The 19,521-nt window shown below is 44.5% G+C and overlaps 1 protein-coding gene across 1 annotated transcript in view; it reads right to left on the reverse strand.

The window, feature by feature from the left end:
* USH2A (usherin) overlaps positions 1-19,521 on the reverse strand; it is a 903,954-nt gene that overhangs the window by 677,497 nt on the left and 206,936 nt on the right. Inside the window, exon 20 of the mRNA XM_066594449.1 lies at positions 10,818-10,962. Within this exon, the coding sequence (XP_066450546.1) occupies positions 10,818-10,962 (145 nt within the window). The remainder of the gene's footprint in view (positions 1-10,817; positions 10,963-19,521) is intronic.

Consider the following 19,521-nt stretch of genomic DNA (forward strand, 5'->3'; position numbering starts at 1 on the left):
TACAGTTATTTTTACTGCATCCTGAACATCATAGCAACAAACCTCCTCAAATGTTATACAGTTGCATTTTTTTTTCAATTGCATATCCTAGAAAGTTGTCCAACACTTATATGGAATGTTAACTGATACCTGTCCCTCCTCGCTGGTCGCAACACTGGAACGGGACCAGGGTGACATGAAGGCATTGACCTCGGCCCACCTAACCTGCCCTCTGTCCTTCTGGTGCTGGGCACGGACAGCAGCGCTTATCTACATGTGTTTAGGTTGTGTCGTTGGCTGAGGAGTAGATCAGCCCAGTCCGCCAATCACAGGGGCGATCACTCCACTTAGAGGCAAGGTTCTTCCTAATCCAAGAGCTTAGAGTTAGTTTCCCCGATTCCCTGTATTGGTTTCCTTATATACCATCTTGCATTGCCCACATGTGCACCACATATCGTGTATACGGCTCTATTTGCTTTCGTCATGTTTGGATTAGTCTGTATTGTCTGTTTTGGACCTAGTATTCATGTCTGCAGAGGCCGCGTACCCCACGCCCTGCAAGGATGTAATCGGACCATTATACAACTCAGCCTGTAAAATACAAGCCCTCATGTATTTAGGTCACTGGAAGAATCAAAATTAGGATTTTTGAAAGTGGAGAGAAAAAAAATGAGAATAAAACAAACAAAAAGGGCTGCAGTGAAGAGGAGTTCATGCCAGGCACGACCCCTTTAAACAGACTCATTACCAACTTGCTGAAAGTCAAGAACAATTTTTTTAAATAAAACTTTTTGGAACTCTAATGAAGGCTAAGATAAATCATCTAGAAGTGACCTTCAACTTTTTTTTCCAGTTGACCTTGTCATACTCAACACCCCCAACCAAGGTTGTTATTTACCTCCCCCTCCACGGCCCCTATAGAGGTCCCCACACAACTGCTACTGCAACTCGAGCGGCTAAAATGCTACTAATAATAATCATTTTAATATCGGCTGTCAGGTTTGTCAACTTTCTTGGTAAAAAATGAAAGCAAGTTAGAACTTGCAAAAAAGCCCCTGATATATATTGCTGCTGCCATATGGGGCTACCAACGACTCACCAACCGATTTAAGATGCAGCATATTGAGGTGACCATATGTTACATTGCTGTTGAATGGCTGAGTGATTCATGCCCGTCACATTCTAGTATATCAATTAAAGCTCCTTGAAGTCTGCATGATTTGTGTCTCTGTTATTAAACCCTGCTAATTCATCCCACTTACACATCCGTTATAAATCTCTGGGAGAGCGGCGTGATTCATGGCAATCTGGGAGCATGCTACAGCAAATTCTTCTCCTTGTAATTAACAGTAAATTGTTTTACTGCCTTGCAATGAATTTTTCAGTTATATTGCAAATGAACTCCTAAATGCGCGGTTATTTCCCAAGAACTGACTTATATCATTAGGTAATTAAAAAGTATCGCTTTAAACCAAAAGCTTTTAATCAAGAGAAATACAATGTAACCGGAGATTAAGGACAAGCGAATCGCAACACCATATTTGTCAGTAATTTAACTTACCGCAAAAGAATGACACACAAAAACAAAAAGAATATGCTGAGCCGCGATCGCTGCTGATGCTCTGACTTGTTTATTGGACACGTTCCGGGCGCGCGGCTCGGCCTGGCAACATATTCTAGTGCAGGAAAGGGGAGGAGCTGTGCCTGGCAATCAGTCAGCCAGTTGTTTCACTGTGATACATTGTGTTACATTGTGTTGGTGCAAGGTCTGAGGGGCGGAGCTTGGCACAGGGATTCACAGATGACAATAGAGAGAATCTGTTACAGTGCCGTCCTCCCAGCCGTCGTGGCAGGCACCTGACTATGGATGTGTCTTGTCTCTGACAACAGCCCTGAAGGCACGCGCCTGTGAACATGCCTGTGCTCTAAAGAGAAAAGTGCGCACCTAGCAAATTCCTCCCCTGCTAATCATGAGGTGACCTTGGCTACATTTCATACCCTCCCACTATGGAAAGTGCCCGAGTTTGTAGTCTTTTTGATCCTACTTAAAGCAACATTTCTGTCCTGGACAAACACACATGGCCACACCCCTCCTCTGACTACCTGATATACACTGTGCAGTAGTATACATTAAAAAGGGGGCTTGGTGCGGTGTTAGCCAGTAGAGCAATAAGAGTATAGCCAGTAAGAGAAACCAAGTAATCTTGTAGATATGATACCGTTTAATGGCTAACAAAAATACATGATGTTACAGCAAGCTTTCGGTTCTTCTATCGACCCTTCATCAGGCAAAATGAAACTTTCATAGAGCCGATGAGAGTTATTATACTGAAGGGCAACTTCAAATAACAGCGTCACAGAAGAATTTGGAAGTATACATTTCTGGCCATGTTTAATACCCTCAAGAATGGAATGAACCTCAGCCCTGGATTCTCACATAAGTGGAGAATATGAAAGGTCTGAAGGAGGTCAAAACGGGTGTCCTCTTCCCAACCATTGTCTATTTTTTGTTTTTCTCATAAATATCCAGAAATTGATTGTATGAATGTTGCCATCCAATAGGTGGTGCTGCAGAGCTACTATTACCATCTTTCCATGTGCAGTTCAAGTAAAGATAAGAGACGTCATAAAACTGTCACATTCCTCAGCTCAGTGGACTGATTAAGCATCTGTGTCTTTGCTTACATTGGTGTTATTTGAAGTCTCAAATTTCTGTGTGTGAACATTTATTTAAATCAAGAGGGGTTCCCCCCCCCCCCCTCTGCATCTGTATGTTAGAATTGTCTGCCATCCAAACCAGTTTCATTTTAGCCTGATGAAGGGTGAATAACAGAACCATCCGAAAACTTGCTGTAACGTCATGTATTTTTATTAGCCATTAAAGGGTATCATATCTACAAGATTACCTAGTTTCTGAGAGCAATCACACTAAGACTAATGATGCATACTAATGCACAGTGTGTATCAGGTAGTCAGAGCAGCTGGTGCGGATAGCTTTGTTTGTCCGGGCCCAAAGGGTCGCTTTAAGGTGCTATTCAAGAGTGTTTTGATTCTCTTGTTCCTGACTTTGATGCATCCTCCACTCCTGACCTCGGCTTGCTGTATTGACCATACTTCCATCCGCTGCTGGCCCCCAACTCTGCTTGGCTTTACAACGCTCAACCCATTCTCTGTGTCCTAACCTCCAGCTTCTTCCTTGTTCTGAAGTTGTGCTGCCTGCCCCGACCCAAGTTGTCTGACTACACTCCCGATGAAGCACTCAGTTTCTGTGTCTTATCTATAAAATCATCAGCAGCCACATTACTGAAACCGCTTACAGTGTAACGGCCCGGAAACCTGCAGCAAAGCCCACAACCCAACTAGTAGGGTTAAAGTGTGAAAACTATGAAACCTCAATGTGTGTTCTACAGTGGATCTATGAGTGCTGATTGTGACAGAATCCTCGTGCCATGCTCCGCCCCCTGAACTAGGTATAACACAGTGAGCAGATGTACTAAGGCTATCTAATACATAGACAATATAAAGCTAGTGAGGCAGTCTGAAAATATGTCAAATGTATCGCTGCATCGCATGCTGTTTGAAAGATATAGGTCTTTATTGGCGCACTTTTTAGAGTTTCCTACTTTATACCACCTACTGCGCGTTAGATTCTAAACCAGTTTTCCAAACCTAAAATCTGGCACATTTTCCCACTTGACTAAATCATGCCTCCTTTTCTAGACACTTTTGAAAAGTATCCAGCAAAGTGCAAACATCTGTTTTTTGGGTGTAAAATAGAGATGAGCGAGCATACTCGTCCGAGCTTGATGCTCGTTTGAGTATTAGGGTGCTCGAGATGCTCGTTACTCGAGACGAGCACCACGCGGTACTCATCTCGATTAAACGAGGACTGACAATTGAATTCAATGGAGCCGGCAATACAGCCGGCTCCATTGAAAGCAATGGGCTGCCGGCGATCGCTGGATGAATTGTCGGGAAGGGCTTAAATATATAAGCCCTTCCCTGCAATTCATCCAGAAATGTGTAAAAATAAAAAAAATATATACTCACCTTGTCCCGGCAGGACGATGTTAGCCCATTGAACTCAATGGAGCCGGCAATACAGCCGGCTCCATTGAAAGCAATGGGCTGCCGGCGATCGCGGGATGAATTGTCGGGTAGGGCTTAAATATATAAGCCCTTCCCTGCAATTCATCCAGAAATGTGTTACAATAAAAAAAATATATATACTCACCTTGTCCCGGCAGACGGAGTTCAGCGCGGCCGGCCTGCAGTGGGTGTGAAGAGGGTGTGAGTCAGACATGCCCCTGATTGGCTCAGCGCTGAGCCAATCAGAGGCAGATCTCACTCACACCCATTCATGAGTTCATGAATGGGTGAGTGAGTGTTGCCTCTGATTGGCTTAGCGCAGCTCTCAGCTGAATGACAGCAGTTCAGCACCACAGTGCAGGGGACAGCAGGAGAAGACGCGGCTGTGCCCCGGCAGCTGAAGGGAGGTGAGTATCTATTTTTTTTGTTTTTTAAATCACTTTTAATTCATTTCCAGAAAATGGCTTATATGTAAAGCCCTTCCCTGAAAAAGAATTCAGGTGTGCCAGCAGACCATTGTCTTCAATGGAGTCGCCGCAGCAGCAGCGGCTCCATTGAAGAGAATGCCTGCATTTTTATTTTTTTTTACGCTAAAATCTTTCTTTTTCAGGTAAGGGCTTATATTTCGCCGGCAGCCCATTGCTTTCAATGGAGCCGGCTGTATTGCCGGCTCCATTGAATTCAATGGGCTAACATCGTTCTTCTCAGCCACAGCTGTTACAGCTGTGGCAGAGGAGAACGATCGTTATGCTGACAGTGGGGGGGGGGGGTCTCACTCTTGCCACTATTGTGGCTTAATAGTGAGACCTCGGAGCCCGAAATGCAGCCCTGCATGTTGCTGCTCGCCTGCCCTATCCATTTCTGTGTTTTTTACATGACTTTGGTGATTTCACAAATGAAAACCTTAGCGGAGCATCAGTCATATACAAAAATGCTCGAGTCGCCCATTGATTCAATGGGGTTCGTTACTCGAAACGAACTCTCGAGCATCACTGAAAGTTCGACTCGAGTAACAAGCACCCGAGCATTTTGGTGCTCGCTCATTTCTAGTGTAAAACATTAATAAATCTGTTTAAAATGATTTGTTCCAGACAATAGAATTCTGGCACATCAAGGAGCATGAATATGCCCCCTTACATTATGTCAAGTGCAAGACCTGAGAGGCTGGAGCAGGACACAAGCAAAGAGAATCAGTCCGTTATGCTCCACCCCTTCTACCCTGCACCGGGTAAAACACAATGTCTCAGTAATGCCCACTATCTTCCTTTAACGTCATTCAAGTGGAAATACAGTTAATCACATTTATCATGAAGGATCATGATAAATGTTATTGGCTGTAATTCCACTTGAATGACTTGAGCGGAGGATAGTGGGTATAACTGAGACATTATCTTATACTTAGGTGTTAGGTTAGTGGGGTCTGACTACTGAGACACCCAAAAAACAACACCATACAGGATCCGAGTCCTCTGGCCCACCCCAGTAGCACCAGAGAGGATAAGATTTTGAGCATATAACTCTATAAGAGATGGAAAAGGCGTAACTCCAGAGCCCACATAGAATATCTGCAACAGGACTATCACCCCCCAAATGTCATGGGGCCTTTTTTATTTGGGAGAGTGAAGGTTGGACACTATTAAAAACTATGGCCCAGATATGACTGCTATGTCTACACTCCCTATATAGTAGCTACACGCATGGTAGTCGTGATTAAAAGTGGCCACAACATGACACTCTACTCCTCCGGGCCTCCTAACATATTCCACCCCATAAATGATTGTGTAATAACGAATAGCTCTGAAAAATATTCCTACTATATTGGGGGTCTACAAATAAATGGACCCTTCACCAATAAAAAGAACCAGGCCGAAGCTGTATCTTATTGTGCGCTTGTTCTGAGATTATGGTGGGTATAACTAACAGAGCAGAAGGCAGAAAAGTTTCCATGGGGTCCAACAACTGTGGGGCCCTCCTCCACTCAGACATAAAGAGCAGATAGTGATGACTATGGATGAGGGGAAGGGGCATGAAAAATTGTATGCGGTTTCATCCTAAGTTGTTATGGGATCCCAAGGTGACACCTGCTGTGCACATCATCCCAGTATTACTACCTGCATTATTGTGTACCGTATTATTACTGTACTGTGACATCACTGTGTGTATTATCCCTGTACTGTGACATCACTGTGTATTATCCCTGTACTGTGACATCACTGTGTATTATCCCTGTACTGTGACATCACTGTGTACATTATCCCCGTACTGTGACAACACTGTGTATTATCCCTGTACTAGGACATCACTGTGTGTATTATTACTGTACTGTGACATCACTGTGTGTATTATCCCTGTACTGTGACATCACTGTGTGCATTATCTCTGTACTGTGACATCACTGTGTATATTATCTCTGTACTGTGACATCACTGTGTGCATTATCTCTGTACTGTGACATCACTGTGTGTATTATCCTGTACTGTGACATCATTATGTGTATTATCCCTGTACTATGACATCACAGTGTGTATTATTACTGTACTGTGACATCACTGTGTATTATCCCTGTACTAGGACATCACTGTGTGTATTATCCTGTACTGTGACATCATTATGTGCATTATCTCTGTACTGTGACATCACTGTGTGTAATCTCTGTACTATGACATCACTGTGTGTAATCTCTGTACTATGACATAACTGTGTATTATCTCTGTAATGTGACATCACTGTGTGTTATCCCTGTACTATGACATCACTGTGTGTAGTATCTCTGTACTGTGACATCACTGTGTGTATTATCCCTGCAGTGTGACATCACTGTGTGTAATATCCCTGTACTGTGACATCACTGTGTATATTATCTCTGTACTGTGACATCACTGTGTGCATTATCTCTGTACTGTGACATCACTGTGTGTATTATCCCCTGTACTGTGACATCACTGTGTATTATCCTTGTACTGTGACATTACTGTGTGTATTATCCCCTGTACTATGACATTACTGTGTGTATTATCCCTGTACTGTGACATCACTGTGTGTATTATCTCTGTACTGTGACATCACTGTGTGTATTATCTCTGTACTGTGTCATCATTGTGTGTATTATCCCCTGTACTGTGACATCATTGTGTGTATTATCCCCTGTACTGTGACATCACTGTGTATTATCCCTGTACTGTGACATCATTGTGTGTATTATCCCCTGTACTGTGACATCACTGTGTGTATTATCCCCTGTACTGTGACATCATTGTGTGTATTATCCCCTGTACTGTGACATCATTGTGTGTATTATCCCCTGTACTGTGACATCACTATTATTATCTCTGCACTGTGACATCACTGTGTGTATTATCCCTGTACTGTGACATCACTGTGTGTATTATCCCTGTACTGTGACATCATTGTGTGTATTATCCCCTGTACTGTGACATCACTATTATTATCTCTGCACGGTGACATCACTGTGTGTATTATCCCTGTACTGTGACATCACTGTGTGTATTATCCCTGCAGTGTGACATCACTGTGTGTAATATCCCTGTACTGTGACATCACTGTGTATATTATCTCTGTACTGTGACATCACTGTGTGCATTATCTCTGTACTGTGACATCACTGTGTATTATCCTTGTACTGTGACATTACTGTGTGTATTATCCCCTGTACTATGACATTACTGTGTGTATTATCCCTGTACTGTGACATCACTGTGTGTATTATCTCTGTACTGTGTCATCATTGTGTGTATTATCCCCTGTACTGTGACATCATTGTGTGTATTATCTCTGTACTGTGACATCACTGTGTGTATTATCCCTGTACTGTGACATCACTGTGTGTATTATCCCTGTACTGTGACATCATTGTGTGTATTATCCCCTGTACTGTGACATCATTGTTTGTATTATCCCCTGTACTGTGACATCACTGTGTGTATTATCCCTGTACTGTGACATCATTGTGTGTATTATCCCCTGTACTGTGACATGATTGTGTGTATTATCCCCTGTACTGTGACATCACTGTGTGTATTATCTCTGTACTGTGTCATCATTGTGTGTATTATCCCCTGTACTGTGACATCATTGTGTGTATTATCCCCTGTACTGTGACATCACTGTGTGTATTATCCCTGTACTGTGTCATCATTGTGTGTATTATCCCCTGTACTGTGTCATCATTGTGTGTATTATCCCCTGTACTGTGACATCATTGTGTGTATTATCCCCTGTACTGTGACATCACTGTGTGTATTATCCCTGTACTGTGTCATCATTGTGTGTATTATCTCTGTACTGTGTCATCATTGTGTGTATTATCCCCTGTACTGTGACATCATTGTGTGTATTATCCCCTGTACTGTGACATTATTGTGTGTATTATCCGCTGTACTGTGACATCACTGTGTGTATTATCTCTGTACTGTGACATCACTGTGTGTAGTATCCCCTGTACTGTGTCATCATTGTGTGTATTATCCCCTGTACTGTGTCATCATTGTGTGTATTATCCCCTGTACTGTGTCATCATTGTGTGTATTATCCCCTGTACTGTGACATCATTGTGTGTATTATCCCCTGTACTGTGACATCACTGTGTGTATTATCCCTGTACTGTGACATCATTGTGTGTATTATCCCCTGTACTGTGACATGATTGTGTGTATTATCCCCTGTACTGTGACATCACTGTGTGTATTATCTCTGTACTGTGACATCACTGTGTGTATTATCTCTGTACTGTTACATCACTGTGTATTATCTCTCTGCTGTGACATCACTGCATTCCTTTTCCCACTATTATGACATCACTCATAAGCTTTTCACATTCTGAACATGCTGATAAGGGCCGTCTTTGGGAAATGGGGCACCATTACAAGTTGTCCTATGGAGCCCCAAATTGACCGTTGTCTGACAGCTTCTGAAGGTGTACGGGCGGCTAGAATGTCTATAGATTATAATGATTAGTGATGACGATGTGAAGCCACCGATCAGCTACTGATATCAATGTAATTAATCCTATTATTACAGTCTGGTAAAGAACAAGTACTAATGAAGTACAGCCCTTGGCTGCCGGGTCACCGCATGTCCCTGCTCTCTGCGCCATTTTTAATGAATTAGTAATAAGCGCTTCATTCAGAGTTTTCAGCTTATTAGACGTTCCGTAGGACACGTTGTGCGTCTCGCAGCGAGCGCAGCTGACGATATTTTATAAGTGCAATATGCTAAGTGTAATATTTGGAAAGCCTCAGATCCTCACTGAGATTAAAGCCAGACAGCTGCGAGTAACCTAATGGGATCTAACATTCACCAACATACTGGATGCAGGCAGCAAAAACTATCAACATGACATCCTGCGCCTAATCTGACAAAAATGCACAATTTACTTAGCATCAAGTTGGGAATCCAAATCTACATCACATTGTAGTCTGTAGGACAGACAAGACAGCCCATCAGCATCGTTACCCCACAAGACCCAGAGGCAACGGCGAGTCAACCAATACAGCTGCCGCACGAATCTGCCAGCCAGCCAGATGTAAAGGCTTCTGGAGAAGCATCCTCCTCAGATTAGCATCTGTGCTCTTAATTGCCAGGAAAAGGGGAGCGAGAAGATGGCAGACGCAGAAGAAACCCGCTCTTATGGCATCACAATGTAGCTGCACAGTCTAAACGGGAGAGATATATTTAAAGGGGTAGTAGAAGTTAAAAGTGTTTTTTTTTTAAAAAAAAAAAACAGCGCCATCTTATCCATAGGCAGTGTTTGGTACTGCAGCTCAGAGTCACTCAAATGAATAGTGCTGAGGTGCAATACAGGAGGCAAACAACCGCATAGCCCTTTAATCTAGCCATCTTGTCAATACATTATATTACTTCTCCTCTACTGATCCCAAATTACATCGTTTATTATCCTCCAGAGCTGCATTCACTATTCTGCTGGTGGAGTCACTGTGTACATACATTACTTATCCTGTACTGATCCAGAGTTACATCCTGTATTATACCCCAGAGCTGCACTCACTATTCTGCTGGTGGAGTCACTGTGTATATACATTACTTATCCTGTACTGCTCCTGAGTTACATCCTGTATTATACTCCAGAGCTGCACTCACTATTCTGCTGGTGGAGTCACTGTGTACATACATTACTTATCCTGTACTGATCCTGAGTTATATCCTGTATTATACCCCAGAGCTGCACTCACTATTCTTCTGCTGGAGTCGCTGTGTACATACATTAGTTATCCTGTATTATACCCCAGAGCTGCGCTCTCTGCTGGTGGAGTCACTGTGTACATACATTACTTATCTGTACTGATCCTGAGTTACATCCTGTATTATACCCCAGAGCTGCACTCACTATTCTGCTGGTGGGGTCACTGTGTACATACATTACTTATCCTGTACTGATCCTGAGTTACATCCTGTATTATACCCCAGAGCTGCACTCACTATTCTGCTGGTGGAGTCACTATGTACATACATTAGTTATCCTGTATTATACCCCAGAGCTGCGCTCTCTGCTGGTGGAGTCACTGTGTACATACATTAGTTATCCTGTATTATACCCCAGAGCTGCGCTCTCTACTGGTGGAGTCAATGTACTTTACTTATACTGTTGTATAATTTGAGTTTCTCGGCACGTGGTGGGGCACAGCCAATAACCCCAATATCCGCCCCCACCCACCCGGCGGTTTGCCTCTCATGCATATGCGGGGGATGGGCAGCTTGTGAAAGCTTCTTACCTGAAGCGAACGTCTTCCCTTTTGCCGGGTTACTTGTGACACAACCAATCTTATTGCAGAGGGTGACGGTGAAGAAGTAGTCGCGGTAGGCCTCCAGTCCCGCCACGTTGTAATGCACTTCATGACTCTCCGCTACATAAAGCACCTGAGGGGGGGAGCAGATCGCTGTTACGGATTACTGGATGCCACGTATGGAACACATTATACAGATGCAGCGAACATTAACACAACACATTAAATTAACCCTTGCAGGAAACTAGAACTTAACTTTTCCCACAGCTTCTGTGGGGTTAAGTATCAATTTAACCCCTTCACACCACAGTCTGTACAGTTACATGCTAGGTGTGCGGGGTTCATACGGTGGGGGTCGTGAGGCGACTGCGCTACACACAGGGCGGTTGCCAGCTGGCTGGGATGGCATACACCTACCCACAGCTGACATGATCAGCGCCAACGCTGATGTTGTCTGTTAACCCTCTAAATGCTGATGTTAACTAAATACCCCAATCCTAGTTCTGGTGCCCCAAATGGGTCCCCAAGATCAGATTGCGGCTGGCCGTTCAGTTGCCATGGCAGCAAGGGGCCTTCTGAAGGCCCACATGGCTGCTATGAATAAATACCTAAAGGCATGCCTGTGGTACACCTTCATAGGCTACCTGTCAGAATGCAGTACAATGTAACACTTTTTTACCTTTTTGGAGTACATACGACTTTATGATCAGGTTTTATTAAATTGTTTCTTGAAGACCCAAAAAGCACATTTCTGGCATTGTATTTCTTTTTTCTGCTGACATTCACTGTGCAGGATAGATTATTTGTTATTTTGATAGATTTGACACAGCAGTAACAAATATGCGTTAGCTTTTGGGTTTTTTTGCTTTGATTTTTTTATTATAAATACAGGGGGAAGGTTTTTTTTAGTTCTACTTTCTTAATAATTGATAAGGGCCAATAGGGGCTGTAAAGAAATTAATAAATGTCGCTTATCAAAGTACCGTATATATGCTTATCAATCTATTTTAGCAAAAAGAATATTTTAGCAATATATTGTATGTGTAACAGAAGTCATGACTGCTTTGAGGAAGTACGTCTGATCTAAATGGAATCAGGAAGCTAAGGCCAGATGTCTTGGAATTTAGCAAAGACATAGCCTAACCGCAAAGAAGTTGCTAGCTCTTACATGTGAAATCAGCTATTTCTTAATGTCATTTATCACAAGGATTAAGTCACAAGAGCAGATGTTCATAACTATAGTAGAATTATCAGCAATTTCTTAAAGATGTGTTTGTCTGAGTCATATATCACACGTCTAAAGTTTATTGAATGATTATGTCATAAGTTTATTGTAAGATGTATGGAAATCACGAGGTTTTTCCCTGTTTAGCCACACGTCCCGTCCTGCGAGAAGGGGCTGGCTATAAAAGCCAAGAGATACAGACAATAAAATAGAGTCACTTGTTTCAAACCATATACTGTGTGTATAGGTCTGTGCATGGTCTCTCGAAGGAGCGCTCCTCCTGCTTAGGTCAATTTGGAACCGACAACATAACTGACCAGTCTGTTTGAACAAATTAACCCTCGACAGTTCTTGGCGTCCAACTAGGGGGCGGGGCTTACCTTTACGGGACATCGCAACCAGTAGACTGAAACAAACTCCTGGCCCGTTGACGTGGATACTGGATTCGGAGACCCCAGACTGCAAACACCGGTGTAACAGGTAAGAGCTTATCTTACTATTATACAGTCTGGATTCTTTTGATCTGTGTGTCTCTAACGGACTAGAGGTATGTTGTTGCCTGTTTCCTATATTTTCTGCCCCGTCCATATTTTAGAGTGAATAAGTTCATTTAACTGTCCTAGACGGAAGAACTCACTCATTGGGACTTAAAGAGTCATGTTGTCTGTATTGGAGATTGAAATAATTGTTATTGTTATAGTCTCATTTCTGGCAGTCATATTCTTACTCTGGATCTGTTATAATATTACTAAAAGTTCCCTAAGAGGCGAAGTCTGGTCTCCCCTGAATCCTAGTGTTTGAAGTTGACCACGTTTTAGTTCTGTAAATCTATTCCGGGACAGGGAACTGTGTGTTCCCAGATAGTCTCAGTGATTATCTTAGTTTACTGTGTGAAATATACGTCCTGTATACTTAGTGAAGAATAGTTGGAAGTGGTCAAGATGGGGTCTGAACAATCTAAGATATATCAGACTCCTATTGAGATAATTAAAGATAGAGAAGGGGAGGACATTTGCAGACAAGCCTATAAAGTTTACAAACGTATAGGCCTTAAGAAGGCGGGAACATTCAATTATGAATTTTGGTCACAATATGAGGATAAGCATAGAAAGGAAATAAGAAAAAAGGGTTTGGAAAAAGGCATGAAGGCTATCCTGGACTGCTCTAAAACAGCAGAAGACGAACACTGGGACTCCGAGTCCCGAGGCGAGGGCATTTTAGTTTATTGTCCTATGCCCCGGCCACCAATAGACGTTCCCATGGAAACCCCTACGGTTCCATTAGTCTCTCCTGTCGTCCCGGCCGTTCCACCAATGTCTCCTAATAATCCCTTTAATTCTCTGTATCCCAATTTGCCACCCTTGCCTCCTACGTATCCACAGGCTACTGCCCAGATGGATACACCTCCATACAGCCCTCAATCAGGATCCCCGGGCCCTGAAGTAAATAGAGGTCCGGCTTGGGATTGTCCACGTTGTGGTCAACAGAATGCCTGTTTTAAAGAACTCTGTACAGTATGTGGGACTCCACGTCCCAGGGATCAGTGTAGACAACCGGTTCCCTTATTCCCAGTTACAACCTCCACTACCCATTATAGAGAAACAAACAGACCAAGTCCACCATTGGGCACGGTCAGACAAGAGGACACTGACAGACCATCGTCTTCTAATGACAGACCATCGTCTTCTAATGACAGACCTACGGACGCACATAGACCAACTCCCGGGTCTACAGTCACTACATGGCGACCCTGGAGCGCCACAGACCAGATGGCACTGTGTCAGCAACTGCCCGATCCCCAGACAGAGCCAGCAGCTTTCCATAGAAAGTTGGAAGTCATACAGAAAAACTACTCTGCCACTTGGACAGATATGGAATGTCTTATGAATGTAAAATGTCCTCTGGGCCTTTACAATAGTATTGCTCAATTTTGTGGTCTTGAAGATCGCCCAGATGACCCCCAGACATTACCTAGTGGTACTCAATATGTTGACAAGGTTAAAGCCTGGTTTAAGGATAAAGCCCAAGAGAGACGTACAGCCCTAACCCAGTGTAGACAGAACAAGGGCGAGTCTATTGAATGTTACTTTGGCCGTTTAGAGGAAGTAGGCAGAGATCTGGGTTTATATGATTGTCCAAAAGCAATACGTAATGCTGCTTTTTGTGAAGCCTTTATGCAAGGAATAGATAAGCGCCTGTCTGAACGCGTTAAAGCATGTACCCCCGATTGGCGACAGGCCAAACCGCGTGATCTATATAAGAAAGCTGTAGGATTTGTCATGGACACAGAAGACCACGCAAAGTGTGTTATGATTAAACATTACACCATGGAGGGGGACACAGTCCGACTTAACGACCCCAGGCGGGAGACCCGTAAGTGTTATAACTGCGGGAAGACTGGACACTTGGCCCGTAATTGTAGAGCCCCTAAACGCCCTAGACAGAACATGTCAGACGAAAGGGGGCAACAGGGAAGTACGGCCACTACCACATCATCCCGCCCACAGGGAAACAACGGGTATACCAATTACCAATGAAGGTCTGGCACTCCTTCCCCCGTGTCCCTTATAGTTACTGACGCACGTGGGCCACAAATTTTTCAGCCTCTAAAAATCCAGGGGAAGGAGGTGCCCTTTTTAATTGACACAGGGGCTACTAAATCATGTGTCAGTACCTCACAAGTCAATGACCTTAGTATTCCCCTCTCAGACTCCATAGCCATAGCCGTTGGAGTGTCCGGGGAACCAACACCCATGCGTGAGACCGAGCCCATAGAAGTCTCTTTTCAAGGGTCACGAGTCCTCACTCGCTTCCTGGTGTCACCCGCTGGGGATTGCATCATGGGAACCGATGTGATGGGACCCCTGGGGTGCTGTATTCAGCTCCATCCTTCCGGTGAGGCTCATGTCAGTACCTCTGCGGCCGACCACCAAGTATTCTGTCTCATGGCAGCAGACTTGGTCACTCCGCCTCCTTCTTGTACTGTATATGTGTTGACCCCAGAAGATACACAGGTTCTCTCAGCAGTGCCAGAGACCCTTTGGGCAAAAGGGAAGACAGATTTGGGCCATCTCCACGTACCCCCAGTCATGGTATATCTCAAAGATGGGGAAAAGCCCCCATGATCCGCCAATATCCCCTAGCCATGGCACAGGAAGACGCAATAGCCTCCACTATTACAGAGTTATGTGCCTTGAATGCTTTAAAACCTTGCGGCCTCACTCAGCCTCCTTTGTTTTCTTGCAGACAGTGGGTGTAAAGCCAGTAAAGACAAATTACAGTTTTGCAAATCTCATGTTGTGTTTCTTGGTCACTGCCTAGGTCCTGGTACAAAACACCTCACGCCAGAACGTACCAAGGTGGTGGAGGACAGGCCACTCCCTACCTCCCATGCTCAGTTGCGGACATTTCTGGGGTTAGTTTCATATTGTCGGCCGTGGATTCGCTCTGCCTCCATGACCATGCAGCCTCTGTACGACTGCCTGAGTTCCAAGCCATTTGCTTTGTCTCCGGAAGCCGAGTCAGCTTTCCATCAGCTGAAAATACAGATTACCAGTGCTCCAGCACTGGGTCTGCCAGACTATGATAAACCCTTCCAGATGTTCGTGACTGAGATGGCGGGACATGCTACTGCCGTCCTCACACAAGAGCATGGTGACAAAAAGCGCCCTGTAGCATACTACAGTGCACATCTTGATGCAGTAGCCAGGGGTTCACCCTCCTGTGTAAGAGCAGTTCTGGCTGTACAAGCACTACTTGAGAAAGCTTCTGAGGTGGTCCTAGACTACCCTCTTGTGGTCCTCACGCCCCATGACGTACATGGAATTCTGACACAGGTGAGCCGTAGACATCTTTCTCTTGCTAGACAGGTCAAAATGGAACTTGCAGTACACTCTTCATCCAATGTCTCATTTCAACGTTGCACAACTTTGAATCCGGCCACCTTACTGCCATTAGGTGACACTGATTCAAATGGGGGAGTAAGCACAGGGGATCAACTTTTTGTCAATTCCCTAGGCGAAGAGGAAGCTTTTGACACCGAGCACCAGCATGACTGTGCTGCTCTGATGGAGCAGGAGACAGCTGGATTTGCTCATGTCACAGATAAGCCTCTCCTGAACCCCCACCTTGAAATGTTTGTGGATGGATCACGATACCAGAATGAGATGGGCAGATTTGTGACAGGGTTTGCTGTAGTATCAATGAATGAAGTACTGATAGGCCGCGCCATGCCCCCACTTATGTCAGCACAGGAAGCGGAGCTGTGCGCTCTGACCGAGGCCTGCAAGTTAGCCCGGGGAGTCACTGCTAATATCTACACGGACTCCAGGTACGCGTTTGGCGTTGCGCATGACTATGGGCCGATTTGGCGCGCGCGGAGCTTCCTAACAGCTCAAGGCAGACCGATAAAGAATGGTGAGGCAGTAAGTAGTTTAATGTCAGCTATCATGCTCCCGAAGCAGGTAGCCATAATAAAGGTAAAGGCACACACCCGAGGGGACTCCTTGGAAAGCAGAGGCAACGAGAAGGCAGACGGAGCAGCAAAGGCTGCAGCCCTGCTGGACTGGAGGGCACCCGTGTGCAGAGTTCAGACCAGGTCCTGCCCAGCGGAGGAGGATCCTGATCCCCCTGCCAAGGACCAGACCCTCTCTGTCCCACCACAGAAGGAGGTGGACCTACTCCCCTCAGGGCAAGAGCAGGAGCGCTGGGCAAGTGCAGGGGCAGTAAAAGGAAATGAAGGTTGGATGATGGGTTCCCGTATGTGTTTGCCTGCGGCTGCCTATCCTAGTATGGCCCTTTTGGCTCATGGAAAGGTGCACGCTTCTCGTAATGCCATGGTAGCCCTGGTGGAGAAAATGTGGTACACTCCGGGATTTGACAGGATGGCAAAGGCATACGTCAAGGCTTGTGAAATCTGTGCACTACACAACCCCGGTCAAGTAGTAAAGACCCCTCGGAAGTGCACTCCGCGACCTTTGTACCCCTTCCAGAGACTACAGATAGATTACATCCAGCTGCCCAGGTCAGGAAGGTATGAGTATGTCCTGGTATGCATTGACCTCTTTTCTGGGTGGGCTGAGGCCTACCCGGTCACGAAGGCCACTGCCCAGGCCACTGCAAAAAAACTTGTGTCAGAGTTAGTGTGCAGATTTGGGGTACCAGAGACCATTGAGAGCGACCGTGGTACTCACTTCACTGGTGAGGTAATGAAGGAAGTCATGTCCGCCTTAGGAGTAGAGCAGGCCTTTCACACCCCCTATCATCCGCAGAGCTCCGGAAAAGTAGAAAGACTCAATGGCACCCTCAAACTTAAGATACAGAAAGCCATGGTTGAAACAGGAAAACCTTGGCCCGAGTGCCTACCTCTGGCCCTCTACTCAGTACGGACCACACCAAATAGGAAAACAGGACTGTCTCCTTATGAGATTCTCTTTGGCTCCGTGCCCAGGTTAGGACTGTATCACCCCCAAGCTCTATCCCTGGGTCATGATAAAGTTACTTCCTTTGTGCAGGACTTATGCCAAAAGCTAAAAATAACACACGACCTAGTCTTCTCTTCTATTCCAGACCCTGATAGTTTGGAAGGATCCCACTCTCTGAATCCCGGAGATTGGGTGGTGGTAAAGAGACACGTCAGAAAGACTTTGGAACCTCGCTTTGACGGACCATACCAAGTGCTGTTAACCACTCCCACCTCGATCAAGCTAGAAGGCAAACCCACTTGGATCCATGCCTCACACTGCAAGAAAGTTCCAACGCCTCAGCACCACGAGGGGGGTGGAGAGTAAGCCCAACCCAGGGTGGGGGAGGAGGATGGCAACCTGGACACCAGCATTGATAGTCTGGATAGGTGTATTATTTACCCTTTGTTTTCTTGGACTACTCTCTTTTCGGGACAATTCTTCATCAACTGTCGATGTAAGAAGAAGATGGACTGTTTGGGCGGAAGGACACCCCAACATGTGGGAATACTTTGCAAAAGACGTACTGAATATTTCCCACATGTGCATGCCCAACCTGCGGAGTGGGGAAGATATTTTACGGACTTGCTTACTGTCTATCCCCACTCCAATAAAGACACTTCGCGATATATATTCAATAGTGCATAACGATAGTGATGTGGAAGAGAGCAATGTTATTCAGGAAAATACCTTTCTTAATGTATATGAATATTGTTCCATTGTGATGCGGTCAAACATACACTTTATGTTTCACATAAATGATAAGAGATTTGTTTAGATTCATGAAAACAATAATACATTTTAAAAAGTCAGATGTCGGCTGTGATCTTGGGACTTGTTCCGATCGCCATATTTGGGGTCAGGAAGGAATTTTTCCCTTTTATACAAGGATAATTGGCTTTTTCCTAAAAGGGTTTTCGCCTTCCTCTGGATCAACTCAGCCTCAAAATTCCCCATAATTGTCATTCCTGTGTGTGACTTCCTGATGTCCAAAATGGGGGAATGATAAGGGCCAATAGGGGCTGTAAAGAAATTAATAAATGTCGCTTATCAAAGTACCGTATATATGCTTATCAATCTATTTTAGCAAAAAGAATATTTTAGCAATATATTGTATGTGTAACAGAAGTCATGACTGCTTTGAGGAAGTACGTCTGATCTAAGTGGAATCAGGAAGCTAAGGCCAGATGTCTTGGAATTTAGCAAAGACATAGCCTAACCGCAAAGAAGTTGCTAGCTCTTACATGTGAAATCAGCTATTTCTTAATGTCATTTATCACAAGGATTAAGTCACAAGAGCAGATGTTCATAACTATAGTAGAATTATCAGCAATTTCTTAAAGATGTGTTTGTCTGAGTCATATATCACACGTCTAAAGTTTATTGAATGATTATGTCATAAGTTTATTGTAAGATGTATGGAAATCACGAGGTTTTTCCCTGTTTAGCCACACGTCCCGTCCTGCGAGAAGGGGCTGGCTATAAAAGCCAAGAGATACAGACAATAAAATAGAGTCACTTGTTTCAAACCATATACTGTGTGTATAGGTCTGTGCATGGTCTCTCGAAGGAGCGCTCCTCCTGCTTAGGTCAATTTGGAACCGACAACATAACTGACCAGTCTGTTTGAACAAATTAACCCTCGACATAATAAACATTTTAATTCACCTTTTTTGTGTTTTTTTTTCTAGTCCCCATAGGGGCCTTGAACTTGCAATCATTTGATCACTTATACCATATACTGCAATACTCCAGTATTGCAGTATATAGTATTGTTAAAGGCATTACGACAAGTCACAGCCCTGTCCTAATAGGCAGAAATCTATGGCAGCTCTGTGGGCTTTCAGACGGCCCCAGGCTGATATGGCCATTGAATGGAGCCTTGCAGTATCATCGCGGGGAGACGCCGTTCGCGACCCCAAAACTGTGATTGGGCATTTGAATGTCAGAAATAACTGCCATGAGTAGCATCAGTGCTGTTACCAGTGTCACTGTCAGAAAGAGC

This window comes from Eleutherodactylus coqui, chromosome 3 (assembly GCF_035609145.1).
Source record: "Eleutherodactylus coqui strain aEleCoq1 chromosome 3, aEleCoq1.hap1, whole genome shotgun sequence".
NCBI classification, from domain to species: domain Eukaryota; kingdom Metazoa; phylum Chordata; class Amphibia; order Anura; family Eleutherodactylidae; genus Eleutherodactylus; species Eleutherodactylus coqui.